The sequence below is a fragment of the Spermophilus citellus genome (assembly GCF_964194105.1).
Source record: "Spermophilus citellus genome assembly, chromosome: 1".
Taxonomy (NCBI): domain Eukaryota; kingdom Metazoa; phylum Chordata; class Mammalia; order Rodentia; family Sciuridae; genus Spermophilus; species Spermophilus citellus.
In genome coordinates, this window is record NC_138182.1 from 116,867,447 (window position 1) to 116,887,005 (window position 19,559).

Below are 19,559 nucleotides of genomic sequence, written 5' to 3' on the forward strand. Positions count from 1 at the left end.
CCCCTGGGTGATGGTGGGAAGTGGGAAGAGGCCACAGTCAGGAGAGGGGAGAAGGAGCAGTATGGACAGATGGGATGTTAAATGTGGGGGAAGGAGGAGAACTCATGCTCAGGGTACCTTGTTGCCTGAATGGCTGACAGGGTGGAGTACTGGTGGAAGCCAAGACAGAAACAGTCCCATCATGCAGTTCCCTGTGGACCTTCCTTGGTAAAACCTGCGCCTGGAAACAGCAATCATCATTTTGACTTCATCACCATTGTGCAGAAATGCTTTTGTCTTTCTAGCTTCTTTTCCTCAACCTGTTTATAATATTTTACATGCTTCATATTTTCATGTAATTATTTTTTTACTGATTAGCATTATACTACATGAATATATAACAATCATTTTTATTCTGGCATTGAATATTTGTGACTATGAAGAAAGTAACAGCCATGAAGATTTTTATGGTGATCTGTTTTGCTTTTTTTCTGATTAGTAGACATATAATCTCAGTCATCTTTGATATATACTTGTGACTAAAATTGCTTGGTTTTGGGTAATGTCTATTTTTAAAAGAAACAGACATTTTCCAGAATAGCTTTAACACCTTATATACAAGTCAATGATGCATCAGAATTCCCCAGTGCCCAAGGACGATGATAAGTCAGTACTTTGCTGAAAACACTGGAGTGAAGATGTGCAGAGTGTGATCCAGCAGCTAATAAGCCCAACCTGGCTGCAGTCACAGGGAAGAAAAGACACATTTGATGTGAAATGTTCTGGAGAGTACATGACAAAACCTTTATATCCACTGTCAATATTTTTACTCATGGGCGTGTGCAATGGCTTCGCCTTCATTTTTGGTTGACATACTTGTTGAGAATGAATGGCCCACACTGGTAACAGCTCCTAACATGATGTGCGACAATAGACCCAGCCCCAACCCGAGCAATAAAGTTGCATGGCTGCTCAAGTCCTGCCACTCCTCACATACCCTCCTCAACCTGCCCCTTCATTCTGAATTTCTAGTTTATCATCCTATGGCCATAAAGATCTGCAGAGAAGTGGGTATTAGCCCAATGTGTGCCCACAAGGCACCACTGAACACACCAGGACTGCTCCCCATGGACGGGCCAACACTTCCCGCCCATGAAAATCCCCACCTTCTCCCACTGTCCACCCATTCTTGCTTCATGTACAGCTGCGATGTTTCTAGTGACACACTGGTTGACTGAGCCTGTTGCTGGAGTGCTGGGCATGCAGCATGTGTCTTGTACTTCTGTGTGCCTCGGCCTCCCCAGCTGTTGGTGACTTCTGTCTGTGGAGCTCTTGTAGGTGTGGCCAACTCATTCCCACTGCTGTCTTGTGTGTGGAATCCTGTTCCATGACTCATAAGACTTACCAGAGCTTCCCTTTTGACAGGGACAAGCTGCTCCTCTTTGGGACACCTGCAAACACTGGTGTTGTGAGCACTCCAGCATTCGCCCCAGGGCACACATCTGGATGCATGTCAGATTGGCATTTGCCGGAGAGTAGAACAGCAAGATCCTGATGTCTCTGAACATTGGGATGGAAAAAGAAGTCATTCAAACCACCAAAGGAATGGAGATTAAAATAAGGTATGATAAAACTTAGAGAACATTATGAGCTATGTGAACAAATATTAAATTTACATTACCACCAAACAACAATTCAGAATTATGAAAGTTCTACATAAAGACCAAAATCTTTCCTGAGGAAATATTAATATTGCTGAGAAAAAATGAATTAAATCATAGCTAATGGAAAAACATAAATTCCCTATCAACTATACAATTTTTTAAAAGGGGAATTTTTCTCCAACTTCCTAAATTCATTCAATATTTCCCTCCATAAAATTCCCTCAGTGAGTCGGTGTGTGTGTGTGTACATGTACACACTGCAGAACTTTTAATCATGTTAGAGAATAAAGTAGCTCCAAACAGACTTCATTTTTTTCCAGTTGTCTTCCAATTCCACAAATGAAATTGTTTGTGCTATAGAGTAACAGAACTTACTTAAACTGTGATAATTAAGTAATTATTATTGTTGAGCAAATACAGGTCAATAAAGCAAAATAGGGCAACTACAATAGAGCTCATACCCTGATTACTGGCTTAAGACAAAGGAGGCTGTGGGAAAGCTCTTGTCTTTGTGTGGAAACCGGCTGACTCAATTGAATTTCCACATACACTTAAAGAGACTTATTTTGTAGCTAATCTCTAAAACCAGGTAGCTTTTTATCTTAACATTTAAGGTACAGCAATAATTTCAAGAAGATAATACAGGCAAATGTTATCAGGGTTTAGGTAAAGAAGTATTTTATATGTGAAAAAAAAACACCTTGCCAAGCATGAAGAAAAATATTGATAAGTTAGAGAAAGATTTACTTTAAACTATACAATGCATTGAAATGCAAGCAGCTCAAACCAGCTAAATAGCCATGTAGCTATGCTGTGAAAGAATCTCTACATATCTAGATAATGTCTCAGAGCTCAGTAAACAAGGCCAATTGTCTTTTTTAAAAAATTTTAACGTTATATATGACAGCAGAATGCATTAAAACTCATATTACACACATAGAGCACAAATATTCACATCTCTAGTTGTACACAAAGTAGGGTCACACCATTTGTGTCTTCATACATGTACTTAAGGTATTGTTGTCCATCTTATTCCACTGTCTTTCCTACCCCCATGCTCCTTCCCTTCCTCTCCCTCCCACATTTCCCTTTGCCCTATCCTCCCATGCTCCCCACCCCCTTATGGCCACCACAGCCTTAAATCAGAGAAAACATTTGGCATTTGTTTTTTGGGGGATTGGCTAACTTCACTTAGCATTATAGTCTCCAACTCCATCCATTTACCTGCAAGTGCCATGATTTTATTCTCTTTTAATGCTGAATAATATTCCTGTGTGTGTGTGTGTGTGTGTGTGTGTGTGTGTGTACTCATACCACATTGTCTTTATCCTTTCATCTACTGAAGGGCATCTAGGTTGGTTCCACAGTTTAGCTATTGTGAATTGTGCTGCTATAAACATTGATGTGGCTGTGTCCCTGTAGTATGCAGTTTTTAAGTCCTTTGGGTATAAAACCAAGGAGTGGGATAGCTGGGTAAAATAGTGGTTCCATTCCCAGTTTTCCAAGAAATCTCCACACTGCTTTCCATATTGGCTGTACCAAGTTGCAGGCCCACCAGCAATGTATGAGAGTACCTTTTTTCCCACATCCTCGCCAAAACTTATTGTTGTTTGTATTCTTAATAGCTGGCATTCTGAATGGAGTGAGAAGAAATCTTAGAGTAGTGTGGATTTGCATTTCTCTAGTTAGTAGAGATATTGAACATTTTTTTCATATATTTGTTGATTGATTGTATATCTTCGTCTGAGAAGTGCCTGTTCAGTTCCTTGTCCCATTTATTGATTAGGTTATTTGTTTTTTGGTGTTAAGATTTTTGAGTTCCTTATATATCCTAGAGATTTATATTGTATCTGATGAGCATGTGGTAAAAATTTGTTCCCATATTGTAGGCTCTCTATTCACCTCACTGATCTTTTCTTTTGCTGAGAGGAAGCTTTTTAGTTTGAATCCATCTCATTTATTGATTCTTGGAATTAATTCTTGTGGTATAGGAGTCTTATTAAAGAAGTTGGGGCTTAATCCTAGTCCAATCATCTTGAAGCGTCACTTCACAGCATTGTTAGTCAGTGTTGGAAAGGTCCTCAGCCTAGCAGACATGAGCAAAACTCAAATGATGTCCACTTCAAACTCAGAAGGTCTCAAGTTAATAAGAGAAAATAACAAAAATTGCCCGATACATAAAGGAGAGTCTTTTACAGCTGGTTGGGAAAGCCATTGTAGGAGACATTTTTGTATAATCTAAAAAATTAAACTCCACATTCTCTTTGTCCTGCCAATTTCACTTCTAGGTATAGATGCCCCAAATTTGCATAAATATTTACTGAACACATGCACAAAAGTGTCTGGAGAGCATCATTTCCATCATCACAAAAATGAAAACTAGTCTAACATCTACTAACATTGGAACAGAATGAACAGGTAATTTTGCACCAAATCTAATATTTAGGTACCTATTATTGTATGGATGAATTTCAGAAATACAATTCTGGAGAAAATACGACAAATGTAGCACATGCTGTCTGATCCCATTGACATGTACTTCACCTTATTAGGGAAACTAAAGGAAAAGTTAGTGCTTGCATTTTCACAGGAGAGGCAGAGCTCTCAGAGGTGCACTCATTACCCTCCCTGCAGCAACCACCAAGGACATGGCAGGGATTGACCGCTATGGCCTGGCTCACCTTGGAGTGAGCAGGAACACACAGCACCACAATAGGGTGTGGGGGTGCAGGTCTTGGTAAGAGAGCTTGGGAAAGAGCACGAGCCCTGAGCCCACAATGTGGGGTGGTGGTGGGAGGGTCACCGTTCCTGCAGTCAGCAGACAGGAACAAGCCTATGAGGGATCTTCTCATATCCCATGGACAGGGAGGGCACAGGAGGTCAAAGCTAACAGTAACTGGTGTCAGAGTGACAGCCGGGAGTGTGCTGGCTTGGAGCTCTAAGACTTGGCACGTGCCTGGCTTCCTCTGCCCTGACCTGATTACAGAGGGTCTTGTGTTGTGTTGGCCTCTCATGGTCAACAGCCGTCCTGGGTGTGATGCTGATGGTTTGTTTCCTGCTGATGCTGTAACACTGAACACACCCTCAGTGACTTCAACAGTTCAAGTGCATTGCCTTCCTTCTGGAAGACACATGCCAAAATTGACCTCAGGAGATTAATATCAGGCTGCCTCCTCCTGGAAGCCCTAGGGAAGAACTGTCCTTTCCCCATCCCACCTTCTGGAGACCCCTAGAGCTCTGGCCCCTGGACCCTTTCTCCATCCCCATCCATATTTGGAGTATTGGGTAAACACCTCATTCTGGCATTTCAACCATTCTCTCTAATGCCTCCCTCTCACTTGTAAGCATCCTGTCATTACTTTGGACTCACTTATATAATCCATATTTAATATCAGCCTATTATAAGACTTAATTCTGTCTGCAAACTTTTCTTGGCCTTGTAAACTAACATGCTGACAGATTCATGTGATTGCTACATGGAAGTCTTTATGAAGCCATTTTCTGCCTACCATGCTGGCATTAAGTTAACTTCGCAATTTTAAATAAATTCAAGGCCAGTTTTTAGCAAGACCAAAGCTCAATTGCTAATCCCCCCTCAGCTCTGGATGCCTCAGGCTGTGTTCTCTAGCCACGACTACCCAATTTCTCACCTCGACAATCTGTACAGCAATTGGTAGCTAAGTTTACTTTGGCATATGCAGTTCACTATAGCAGTATGATTCTTTCATTTCATTCATTTATCTATTCAATGAAATTAAAATTGAAACTACTTCAATAGCTATTTAAAACATATTACAAATATTTCAGCAGAAATAATAAGATTTGACTTTAAAAGTAGACTGTACCTATGTGCTCTATCAATCACATTCTGCATCTGATTGGGATTGGACACTTTGCTAAGTCAACATCTACAGACAGGAAATGTGAGAGCTCTCCCCAGCACTGTTGCTGTTATAATGGATGTTGTTACCTAGACACAAAAATACAAATATACAAATAAAATAATACTCTCTTTCATAAATGCAAATTGGCACCTGTACTTTAGCATTGATTCTCTTAAATTTAGTTAAAAGGGAGCAAAAAAAATTAGCTGAATTCTACCCTTGGCTTCATTTCATTCCAGTTATACTTTCTGACAGTGGCTGGTGTCAGTGGTTCAGTTTTTAATCTTCTCTTCTATTGAAATTCAGAAAAGAAATACCAGGATCCTATAACTTCACCCATAGATGTGTTTTAAAATCATGACCTTTTCCCAGGACACTTATTTACATTTTCTTTTTACCCCAGAATGATCCTCTATTATTTTATGATTCATAGCTTTCTGAAGCATACAAAGTATGTCAGAATCCTGGGGATCTTTGAAACACCCCTGAAATCCAAACCTCTCTGACCCTGAAGTATCAGGTCACGTGGCTCTGGCTAATGAGAGTGCTTCCAGCCCCTGTGGGTACAGGTCACACACCCTGTAGCTGTGCATAGGCACTGATATACTCCAGCTGGACACAGCAGTAGCAACTCACTCCTGCAGCATGAGGGGACTGTGACCATGCTTCTCACAGAAGACACAGATGCAGCCTGCTGCAGTGACTGTCCCCTCACATGGGTAGGGGATGCCAGTCCTAGCACTTCATGCTCATCAAGTATGAGAAAATCCTCTGTTGCCTGCTGTGCTTGTTACCCCCAGAGAGCTGCAGTATGTGCTAGCTGGTGCCCACCAGCTGGATTCTTTATCAGCCCATTGATTCCCTCAAATAAAAGATGTGTATGATATTATTTGTTACAGAAGATCATCTCAGTACACTGGGTAAGAAACTTAACATTTTAATATCAAATTTTGGCAATGAGTCTGAAAAAATTATAGAAAAGAAAATTACAGGTACTGCTTTAAATTTCCCATGATTACCTAAAAGCTTTTTTAAAAGGAAGAAAGGGCAGGGGAATGCTGTGCTCCTCACAGCATTGCAAAGACATGGGAAAAGCAAACATTTTCACATGACTCTAAGAAAAAGCTGTAGAAGCAGATGGAAATGTGGGTAAGAAATCTCCAAACCCATGAAGTCAGAGGGAAGAAAGAAAAAAAGAAATCTTTGGTTTTCAGGATAATACTTTTTCCCAAACCTGGGATTTGTGCTTCCTTTCCTCCTTTTAGTGGCATGTTGTATTCTATTTGCAAGCAGAGTTAACGCTTTATTACTCTTTTACCAACACTTTGTATCCATGATCATTGTTCTGGAAATAAATTCCAAATAATTCTATTTGCATAGCTTTGCAAGTATTTCTGACTAGTGTCAACTTACTTCATTTGTGTAATATAAATATATGGATAGTTAATTTTAGTAAAGTCAAGCATTATCATTTCTTACAAAAATAACTACCTGGGATTCATTTTATTATTTGGAGAATTCATTTGCTCTTTCTTTGAATTTAAATGCTATGTAATGCTGACTGGAAAATTACGTTTGTAATGGCAAATCACATTTATATACCCATTCTACCCTCAAAAAGTATATAATAAATCCCCACCTCCTTTGAAAACTTAAGTGTTAGTGATTTTTAATTTAAAATGATTTATACACAAATAGAAACTTCGTAATGAACTGAAAAGTCCTGGGAGTTGTTGAATTTATTCTCTAAAACTCATAAACCTCTTTTGGATGACTTAAGCAAAAGGATCACTGAAGTTGTCCTATTTCATGTGACATCTTATCACTTTATTAAAGTAAAAGCTGTAACTTCTGCTGTCAAATGTCCATTAAAATTATATAAATGTTTAAGAAAGTGCATGGAAGTGCAAGGCGGCCATGGATGTGTACAGGAATAAGCAAAGTGTGCTGCGCACAGCCAGTGAGGCACTAGTGACTCTCGAGAAGAAGGGAACAATGACACACCAAGCAGCATCCATGCACCCGAGTCAAGGTCATGGACAGCAGGTAGTGCAAACAGACAAGGACAGGAGTGACTTCCTCCAGGTGAACTTCTTAGAGTCACCGATTTATAGAGGGAGAGAGACTGGAGACTGCCAGTGGCCTGGGAGAAGAATGGGGAGTTCTCTCTAATGGTGCATGGTTTCATTTTGGGGAGATGAAAAGAGTTTTCAAGGTGGACACTGGTGAGAGTTGTACCATTATGTGAATATACTTAATGTCACTGTGTCACTGTTCACTTAAAGATGTTTAATACAGTACAAAAAATTAAAGGAACTTGCCCAACATCCTAGAGTTACTGAATTACATAATGATTTCTAAACAGGTCTAAAGCTTAGTCTGTCTTTAACACTGAGAAGTTGGAGTAAGGAAGAATGGATTAGGGTTTCCTCCAGCCTTGGGAAGCCAGTGAGAGCCATGGCCAGGGTTTTCATGTGGTCACCAGGCACACAGATCATGCTTCAGAGATTTGGGGGTGTGCAGAGCACAGAGGTTGGCAGGTGAAGACATATTTGACAAAGAAGTATGTGCACAGGGTGGAGCAATCCAAGGCAGGATGCTCTCCAGTCATGACTAGCATTTGGACTTAGGGTGGATCTTGGCACTCCCTAAGAGCTGCACACCTTCTGAGATGTGTCTATGATGAAGCAGGCAGCATCCCTGAGGACAGACTAGTAGCCATATCTGTCCATTTCTGGGCTTCTTCATCCAGTTCTAGCAGGAGAAGATCAAAGACAGAAACTGATTTAAAAAGTTTGACTCTAAGTGGAATGAGAGAGAATTTAATGTTTCTGCACACTTTTGTAATAAAGAACCAGATTTTTCCTTACCCAGAAAATAGTGCATCTTTAAATCAATACAAAGCACTGTTGAAGGATTAATGAGAGAGTGCATTGAGCAATAGATCTCCACACTAACTAACAAACTCAAATAACACTGATTAAGTGTAAAACTGTGGAAGTGACTAAGGTACTACCAACTTCACATGAGGTTATGCTTCTGTCTGCAGATGCTGTCTTCCTGCCTTCTAGATCTGAGAAGGTAAACCCTCCAGTTTTAGAAAGGGCTTTCCAGATTCAGTCAGCGTCAGGGCAAACATCATGATTTTGGTAGTTTAACCAAGTTTCATGTGTTTTAGATTTGGAATCTTCATTATTAAGTACATCATTTTTTGAAAGTAAGATATTGACAATTAATCTCTAAGAGTATTGATCATGCAGGACACCACTAAAGCATCAATCTGAATGACACATGTACACCATTTCCTGCTCACCTATTTATTTGGGCACCAAGTAACTAAAAAGCCTCTCTTGCATGTCAGTTGCAAATTCTCAAGAATTAGGATTTAGTATGCCAATTAATCAACACTCAACCTATGAGGCATTTATCACGTGAAACTTCAAAATGAAAAAAAATACTTTAAGTTAATTTTATCTTGATTTAAACAAGTTTAAAAAGTAGATGAAGCCGGACGCGGTGGCACATGGTGGTAATCCCAGCAGCTTGAGAGACTGAGACAGAAGAATTGCAGGTTAGAAGCCAACCATAGCAATTGTGAGGCACTAAGGAACTCAGTAAGACCCTGTTTCAAAATAAAATACAAAACAGAGCTGGGGATGTGGCTCAGTGACCGAGAATTCCTGAGTTCAATCCCCAGCACAAAAAGAAAAATAAATAAAAAATAAAAACAAGAAGAAAAATGACAGAAGAAAGATTTGAAATAGGTTTTATTATTACAAATGTGATGATTTAGAAGGATATAAATAACATGGGGCATTTACAAAATTAACCTCTCTCCTATGTTTCCACTGACAGTGTCTCTTCTGTTGTTTGAAATCATGGAAAGTGGGAACACCAGTTCCGACTTCATTCTCCTAGGTCTCTTGGGCCACTCCAGAGCCCAACAGTTTCTCTTTGGGATGGTTCTGACAATATCTTTCATGGCTCTAGTGGGCAATGCCCTCATGATTCTCCTGATTCAACAGGACCTCCGGCTCCATATGCCCATGTACTTCCTCTTGAGCCAACTGTCCCTCATGGACGCCATGCTGGTTTCCACCACTGTGCCCAAAATGGCTGCTGACTACTTGACTGGAAACAAGTCCATCTCCCCTGCTGGCTGTGGCTTCCAGATCTTCTTCCTTCTCACTCTGGGTGGTGGAGAGTGCTTCCTCTTAGCAGCCATGTCCTATGACCGCTATGTGGCCATATGCCACCCTCTGCGCTACCCCATGCTCATGAGCTGGCCACTGTGTCTGACGATGACCATGGGGTCCTGGTTCCTGGGAGCAGCTGACGGGCTGATGCAGGCAGTTGTTGCCCTGAGCTTCCCGTTTTGTAGCAGGCGAGAGATAGACCATTTCTTCTGTGAGGCCCCTACACTGGTGCGCTTGGCTTGTGCTGACACGTCTGTCTTTGAGGATGTCATGTACTTCTGCTGTGTGTTGATGCTCCTGGTGCCCTTCTGCCTCATCCTGACCTCCTACAGTTTCATCCTGGCTGCAGTCCTCCGCATGCGCTCCACAGAAGCCCGCAAGAAGGCCTTTGCCACCTGCTCCTCACACGTGGCTGTGCTGGGGCTGTTTTATGGAGCTGCCATTTTTATCTACGTGAGACCCAAATCCTACAGGTCAGCTCACCACGATAAGGTGGTGTCAGCCTTCTATAGCATCCTCACCCCTATGCTGAACCCCCTCATCTATAGCCTGAGGAACAGCGAGGTCAAGGGGGCCCTGAGAAAGTGTGTGGCCAGTGTGTGGCCTTGAGGCTTTATTAACAATACACTACATTGCCCCAGCTTTTGTGGTTGGGCAGAGTGACTGGTGGGATTTTTAGAGGGTAATTACAGGGACCCCTCCTTATGAATGGGAGACACGATCCACATTGCCCAGGGGATACCTGGAACCACTGATGCTCTCTTTGAAAACATTGTTGATCTTAGCTGAATGCTGAGTGATGTGGCCATAACTTTTGCAACTTGAGGTTCAAGAGCAAAAGTAGCATGCTTTTGTTTTTCCTTCTTTGCAGTTTCACATGTATATTTACTCTTAGCAAAGATCTCTGCAACCTCTGCCTATAATTCTTTTCTCATTAAGTGGAGAGGTTCATCTTTTCAGGTCAGACTGGAGCATTGCTGTGCCAGATTCTATACTTATGGATTATTTATTTCTGGATTTTTAAAATTCAAGTTTTCACTTTGTAGTTGATTGTAGGTAACTTAGTCTATGGTGCACAAAACCAGAGATAAGGGAGAACTACTGGATTCCCTTGGATCTGTATATCTGCCCCCCCCATATTTTACTTATCAATAAACCTTCATGTTTTAATTAACTTTTACTCAAAAAGTGAATTCACTATTCCAGCAATTTTGGGACTATTATCTATGTTTCAACTGAAGAATACTTTTTAAGAAGTACGATGCTCACAACCCAGCCTTTTTTTTCAAGCAATTTCAATAAATACAAGCTTAATAGTCTACACTGTAATCAAGAAAGGCTGCATGCACCAGCCTCCCAAGTCCCTCAACCACCAGTGAAGCACCCTCCAGAATGAACATGGATCTGCTGTTTATCCCATTGTTTAGTTTGGCCTGTTCTATTCTTGTCCTTGGAACCCCATGATGAATAGTCCTACATCCTGTGTTTTTCTCTCAGTTCAAAGACTCCTCTGCAACTCTGCTCTCAGCAGTTTTTCACCCTGTTTAATTCCTACAGGTCTTCTATTGTCTAAAATGCCACAATATGTTACCCCATGTGTTTTGGAGGATGTCTGGACTATGTTCAGTTTGGATCTGTGGAAATTAAAGCTCCTTTGTGGGATCAAAAGTTGTTGTTGTTGTTTTTATTTACTATTATTTAGGTAGACGGATGGTGATCTTTTTCTTGACTTGTTTGCTGAAACAGAATGTTAATATGACATTTCCACCACCATAGCGCTCAAGATTCTTTTGCATCCATTGTTATCAGACGTTTTTTAGAACTTCTAGTGAGTATGTTGGTAACTTATTTTGTTTTTAGCTTGGCTTCCCCTGATGTCTGTGAAAGTTTTATATTTTTGTATTATTTTACTGTGTGATTTTTTTTTTAAATTTTGTTAACTGGATGTTTTTATTCTTGGAAAGAAATAATAAAGCATGTAGTCTCCCCAATGAGCCCATCTTGGTAGTTCATTCATAGACCATATATGACATTTTAAATGCTATATAAAATTTAGTATAAATAAAAAAATAAAGTTATATATTCAGTGGTTTGTTATGTATTTTCAAACACTCACTTTAATTTAATGGCTGAAGATGCACTGTTTTTACTAATTGTGTATTTGTGTAATATATCTTCATCCTCTTTCATTTTACTTGAAACAATAAAACTTACATGTTTGGTTATACTATGCATTTTGTTTTGTTCAGTATTTTTATGTTGTGCTAGGGATAGAAGCTAGTGCCTCATGCATCTTAGGCAAGCGCTCTACCACTATACCACAACCCCAGCCCTAGAGTAAACCCTTTAACACAGTCTTCCATTTCCATTGGAAGAATGATAACATTGAGAATCTGAAGTTTTATAGAAAGATTTTATGCTAAATTATAAAATATTAGATAAAAATGATAAAAATAGAATTTCAAAAATGATGTTTCAGGTGGTCAGACTATATGTTTATCTTTAACTGGTGAATTTTTATAAACCTATAATAATTTCAGGCAAGACATGTGGCAAGCTTGGAAAGCTCTTAATTTTAAGATAAAATAATTAAACATATTTATGTGTTGTGAAAATGTCTAGATATTTTATTTGTATAAAAGCCAAAGGAAAAAGTAATTAGTACAAATTCAACTCCAAGACAATAAAAATAAAATACTCAGAGATTAACTATTTTGTTTTTTACTTTGACTTATTTTGTTCACATCTGAATTAATTCTTTCACAACTTTTTATTTTCTTGAGTAACATTTAGTCAAAATTTTGTTTTCCACTTTAAAATAACATATTTTAGAGCAAGGTATTTCTAAGACACTCTATCCTCTGTAGCTTTCAGATCTTTCTTGACACATGGATATTGCTAAAGTACAGGCCAACAGAGTGGATTGCATTCCCAGGAAAGAGAGAATTTATTTACAAGTACCATCTCATTTATTGTTGGAAATCTGCTTCCTTGCAATGAATCATATCCTGGTAATAACAGTGCATTAGCCCTGCAGGAAGTTTTCTTCAGGGATCCAATATCCTGGGATTTGAGAATCATCTGCATTGAGTTAATAAGAAGAGAAAATGTCTTGTCACCCCATCCTAGTGAACATGCTCCTGTTGAGACTTCCAAAGCCTGATGGTAAGGTGCTCTAGGACTTTGGATGGGTGCCTCTCATTTTACACAAGCATCAGAGCCTTTTATACAAGTACACAGTGGTCCAGGGCCAGAGCCTGGGAGCTCTGTGGCCTGCACAGTGGATGCTCAGGAGGCAGGTCAGTGCCAAGACTTAGCCTGAGTGCTGGAAAGAGGTAGTGTTCTCTAAAGCTTACGTTGCTGTCAATTTTTTTTTTCATATTTTTAAGGCCTGTACATAACTTTAAAATCAAGAATTAAAGTATCTTGATCACATCCAGTAATCTTTTAACTTTCCTTTTACTCTCTGCAAACACATTTTGTAAAATATGCAAAACATAACTGTTACCTCTGTCAAATAGCATGATCACTGTGACTGTCACTATGGTTTCCCTGGTAACAATTTCATAGTTGTATAATAGTTCTCATTGTCTATTGAAAAGGAACTTAAAGAAGGGACAACTTCAGTGTACTCAAGGTGCTTTTCCTTCCTTTAGGTTATTTCCAGGTATGAGGTTAGGTCTACATTTTCACCCCATGTTAGTGAACAAATTATATTTTTAAATTCCCACAGTGTAGTTGATAGTAAGCTATTCCAACAGGCAGTGAATAGTATCAGGAGAAACTGAAGTCTGAATGTTTGTGCATAAACACAGTAATTGTATTAGACCTGTCAATTTCTACAGAGACTACATATTTTCTATGCTTAAATTAAATGATTTCATTTTATCAAGTTGAATTTAGGCAAAAAAAATATTGGTGATGGGGAATTCAGGAGCAGTGAGAGATGTTCAGGTTCAGCTCTGGGTTAGATGAATGCAGTGAATTCTCTCACTTAAACCAGTGCACCTAACTCCGGGAGCAGTGGCAGTTTTTGAGTAGATGAGAGCAGTGGTTTCTATGATGAAGTGAGAGCTGACTAGGAAACAGTAACAGATTAATCACTCTGTCTTCACTCCTGTGTTTTCCTTATGACTTTGGGATACGGCTTCTATCCACATTTTAAAACACCGATTGCAGACAGGCAGGATGGCAAGTGTGCCTACCCCTCAGGACCTGTCACTGCCATAGTAGAAACCAGTAATAATGTCATGCACAAGCCCACCTGCATGCCGTCAACCCACTCCTGTGGAATGGGGGGTTCACTGGAACACACTGATGGGTTGGCCAGTGATGAAAACTACAAGGGGGACGGAGCCACTGCTTCCCATGGGTTAGGTCAGCATTCCTATAGTCAAAGAGTTTCCATTTGTGGTAAATTAATAAAGTATTTCTCACCTACTTCCTTTGTGCAATAAGGGTGTGTGGGGCACTGCATCTGCTGAGAATGACTATCACAGTGGTGTGCCCTACTTGAATTAACTTGTCAGTTACCAGAAAGCTTATCCTTGGAGCAGCCTAAGCCTTGGAAAGTCCATTATTTATTTCATGTTATTTGATTTATTCAGTACATGAGTCTTGACACTGTTGTAATTGCAATGGAACCTGGGAATCAGGAAACCTAGAAGGACTCTCTCAGGCCTGCATTCTAGAGTCATGTTCTCTGGTTTAAGAACAAACATTTCCCTTTGATTTTTCAGGAAACTAAAAAAAAACCCATTTTTTAAATACTCTCTTTCTACATCTGCAATTCTAAAATGTAAGCACAGTCTGCCTCATTTATCTGTTGTAACATTTGATAAGACAATCCTTGATCAAGTGGGGCTTAGGGTGATATTTGCCACCGCTGTTATCATCCATGTTGGAACCAAGCTACCACTCTGTCCTTGGGAGACCTACTGAAGGGTGCTTTATGGTAAATTCTGTGATTGATTGAAGAAAACTACCCTATTCAGGACAAATGTAAGTATTGGTCAGCAAGATATGTGACGTGCACCTTCAGTGGAAAGATTGTAGTTTTTCACATTCTGGGGAGCCACACTGAAGTGGGTGGACATACTCTGTAGATGTAAGAAGTGAACTCTCCATAATCACAAAGCTTAAGTAATTGGGAAATAAGCAACAGCAGGATGTAATTGTTTTCAATATAGAGAGGAAAAGGGCAGTGAACTGAAAATTCTTTGTCCCCAAAAATGTTTCTTGAAATTATTTGTATGGAGGCATACATAATTGTATTCATTTGGTACAACTTCTTTTTTTTGTGATGAACACATTCTAGGATTTTATCATTTGACTTATTCCAAATTTTTTAAAAAAAATGTGAAAATAATAGTGTACATGAAAATATCCATGATATATTAACTCAAAATAATTCTTTAGCATATTAATTTTACTAATTCAATTCTTTAAGTATATTAATTTTACTAATTAAAATTAATTTGGTAATTTATTAAGAATTTCAAGACTAATAATGAAAGGGCACAATAGCCTTACAATGATTAAATTAGCAGTGCTCTTGTGGGACTGTTGTGTATTCAAAGAATTTATGAGACATGGACAAAGTTCAGAATCCAAAGTGATGTTGAAAGTATTGTCTTTTAAGTATATATATATACACACACACACACACACACACACACACACACACACGATAACACAATCCTAAAGTATTTATTAATTTTTCCAAAATATTTGGGTAGGCAGTATCTATTCATGACCAATTGTAATAATATTCTAAACCTAATAATTATGGGTGATATTTGTGGAACTGAAGGGTTATGCATGCTGCAATGTTTTTGCATGAATTTTCTTTTGTAACCACCAAACAATGGAAGAAGTGCATACTAACCTAATATGTATTGTTAGGCTGTCCAGTCTGTACAGGATAAAGTTGAGGTGAGTATTGATTTAAGTTACCTAATTTTATCCAACTACTGGTAAGATATATAGATTGTTCAAAATTAAGTCCCCAGACCACAAACCTGTATTTCTGTATGCACATAATTAAATAAATGATTCTATTGAGATAAGGAAAGGAAAACAAATACATATTAGTTCTTTAATTTTTAGAATTTGTCTTAACAACTCACATAAATTTCTGGATTTTAGGTGTCCAGTTGTTAATATGCAGACATTCCACAGGATACTTCATGTGGAAATTTAAATAGAAAAGAGTGTTTAGTGAGTGACAATTTCAATCAGATCACAAAAATGTTTTAAAATACTTTTAGTATCAAATGATTTTCTTCTTCACATATGAATAGAGAGTGCAAATTACATTGAAGTATTTTATGCTCTGCAGATTTCGTGGGAAGCTGGTGTCGGCACAGCTGTTGCCGTTTTTATAAAACATGGGTCAGAGAGTAAACCTATAGCATCAGGAAGTGGGGCTGGAAGCTTCCAGGGCAGTGTGAGGTTCTCCCACGTCTGGGACCTGCCAGGGCATTTTTCAGGGGGCTGGTGAGCTGCCCACATCTTACACAACTTTTCTGAGTAGATTTGTGCAGGACTTGGATGCTTTCCTTCCACTCTCAGGCTAACTCAGCCACCCATAATCACACCTCTGTCCACGGTACACTGTGCTGCCTGGCTTAGCCATAGCAAGCCTTCCTTCATCTGTGGTTGAGCCAGTCACAGAGCACAGCTTTTCTGTCCACACCAAGCAGTGGGAAGACAAGCTTGGACCAGTGCATTTGTAAGATTGAGATATATGATAGCAGTATTTGCTAACAGTGAAAATCAATACCAAACTCACAGTGATTATGAATATAGTTTACATAGCAATCAGTGGCACCTTTATCCCAAAATTATACAGAGCATTCAGTTTTGAAAAGCTACTCACATAATGCATCCCATCCACATATGAGTAACAGCATGTAAGTGCACAAACATGGGGGTATATAATGCAAAGTTTGGTCCTAAATAGTGTTATAAAATTTTGGATTCTATAAATTAGTTCAGGGAAGATATCTACAATACATATAAATGATAAAATAAAGCAATTGTGTATAAATAACAAGATGTGTAAGAAACATTTTCAACAGAAAGAAGAGGAAAATATTTTACAATGGGTTTGCAGATGAATCCAGTTTCTGCCTTAGGAAATGTGACTCAAAATTTATTTTCAAGGTATTATGACTGACAAATTATTACTGCTTCTGAAAATATCTAACAACATCACAGATGCAGGAATTGAAAAAGATTTACAGCTGAATATAGTGAGAAAGTAAGGGATTCATTTATCCTCAAAAAATAAAGGCAACAATTTACGATTGATTACTACAGAAACTCTTACCACATGTAAAGGACTTAGATCACAATATGAGTATTACAGAGGAACCAGGAATTTATAAGTGTAATATGCTATATGCATAATGTCTATCTGATGCATCAGTGATTAAGAATTGGTAAATTGGATGTATATTTACATACATATGCAATTAAGAGGGCATGACAGTAATGTGTTCAATATTTAACAATAATGTTAAATATTATGATAATTAGACAATGGCTGTTTTGATATCAAGAACATCTAAGTATTTAAATTTAAAGACCATTGTTGGCATACTACATTAGTCACTATAGCTGCAGTGTTTACTAGAGGTGTGCTGCCCACTTACAAAATTTATCTTGGGTTTTAATTAAATTGAAAAAATAAATCAGAAATGGCCTGCTACACATAGATTATGACTGAACCCCCGCATTGTTTTTTTGGTAGTCATTAATCTATTACTCTCTGTGCAAACTTGAATTTATAAGGAGAAGATAAATCTCACTGAGGTGTGAGAAGAGAGCCTTTCACCCATGCAGGACATCATGGCAGAGAAATGCCATCTGGAGATTTCAGTTACAAGAGAGCCATCCTGTGATTAACGGAGAGGCTCTGTGTCCTGTTCATAATCCATGCTGAGTGTTCAACACTAACTTCATGTGAAGAAGCTTGTTTGGACCAGTCTTAATTAACAGACTGGCACTTGTCTCCTGTCTGTAAGAACATAGGATTACTTAAATGTGAGAGCTTGCAAGTAGCACAGTTTGTTTCTTCATGTAATTTAAGTTCCTCTAAGAAATTATCGACTTTTAAAATAAGAATTTTCAGTCTAAAATAGCAGCTCTTTGAGTACCTACTAGATGTGGAAGACAGTTGTCCAGAGGGTATTGTACTGACCAATGGCTCCTGGTCAGGAGGAGAAGAGGTGACCAGGTGAGGAGGTGGGCATGGTGGGGCACATCCCTGACTGTGTGGAAAAGAGTAATTTAGTCATGTTTTCTTTCCTAAACATCAAAGTCTGATTTTAGTGATTATACATTTTCTTTAGGTTGCTTATTTATATTTTAAATTTCAATTCATCCTAGCATTGAAGGAAATCTCCAGAAACTCCCTTAAATACAAGTGTGGGAAAACTGAAAAGTTACAATCACAAGAGAGAGTGTAACATCCACTAATCTACATGAATTCAAAAGTCCTCCATCAGGGAGATATTTCAATATAGAAACCTGGGATTACACAACATGGCTTCTTTGGCCAGGATGACAGGAAAGGCACCACACTGGCAATCACAGGCCAAGCATCAGCCTTCTCAGACTAGCACTCTGCTGCAGCCTGAGAGAGAGGCTTGTATAAAAGCTGTGTATACATTTTTTCTAATTTAGCTGGAATTGAGAATATACAAACTCCTGGCAGCTATGAACCATGAATGCTAAGGATAATGTTTTTCTGGAAAGAAGAAAATTAAATAACTAGGCCTCCAGGATAAGGCTTTCTGTCAGGTGACCAAGCCATTTTAAGGACGTTCCAGATCCTCATTTTAACCAGGCCCAATTCCTCAGACATTCTCCTGCCTTCCAGGTTGCCCACAGCCATGGAGAACTCTACTGATTCCACAGGGATGAACTTCATTCTCCTGGGGCTCTTTGACCACACACAGACCCATCGAGTCCTGTTTTCTCTGGTGTTCATGACCTTCATCGCCTCCCTGGTGGGCAATGCCCTGATGATCCTGCTCATCCACACAGACCCCAGACTCCACACCCCCATGTACTTCCTGCTCAGCCAGCTCTCCCTCATGGACTTGATGCTGGTCTCCACCATCATCCCCAAAATGGCAGCCAACTACCTGCTGAACTCCAGGTCCATTTCTCCTGCTGGCTGTGGTTCTCAGATTTTCCTGTTCCTTACTCTGGGAGGGGGAGAGTGCTTCCTCCTGTCAGCCATGTCCTATGACCGCTATGTGGCCATATGCCACCCATTGCGCTACCATGTTCTCATGAGCCACAAGCTGTGTTCCCAACTGGTAGCAGGCTCCTGGCTTTTGGGAGGAATTGATGGGCTGATGCAAGCCAGTGCCGCTCTGAGCTTCCCCTACTGCCACTCCAGGGAGATAGACCACTTCTTCTGTGAGGCACCTTCGTTGGTGCGCCTTGTCTGTGCGGACACCACTGTTTTTGAGTTTTTCATGTACATCTGTTGCATCCTGATGCTCTTGATCCCTCTGTCTCTCATTGTGGCCTCATACAGTCTCATCCTGGCTGCTGTGTTAAGAATGAATTCTGCTGCAGCCAGAAAGAAAGCCTTCACCACCTGCTCCTCTCATCTGGCTGTGGTGGGGCTGTTCTATGGCACCCTCATGGTAATTTACATGAGACCCAAGTCCTACCACTCAGTGGGCCACAGCAAAGTAGTCTCTGTATTTTACACTGTCTTCACTCCTGTTCTGAACCCCCTCATCTATAGCATGAGGAATAAAGATGTCAAGGGGGCCTTCAGAAATTGGCTGGGCAAGACACATGCTATGTGA

The 19,559-nt window shown here is 39.5% G+C and overlaps 1 protein-coding gene across 1 annotated transcript in view; it reads left to right on the forward strand.

The window, feature by feature from the left end:
- Positions 1-19,559, forward strand: part of LOC308647678 (olfactory receptor 2T33-like) — a gene marked incomplete at its 3' end in the record, with an annotated part of 43,021 nt that extends 23,462 nt beyond the window's left edge. Inside the window, exon 2 of the mRNA XM_081291990.1 lies at positions 18,611-19,559. Coding sequence (XP_081148116.1) covers positions 18,624-19,559 — 936 coding nt within the window. The 5' untranslated portion in view covers positions 18,611-18,623. The remainder of the gene's footprint in view (positions 1-18,610) is intronic.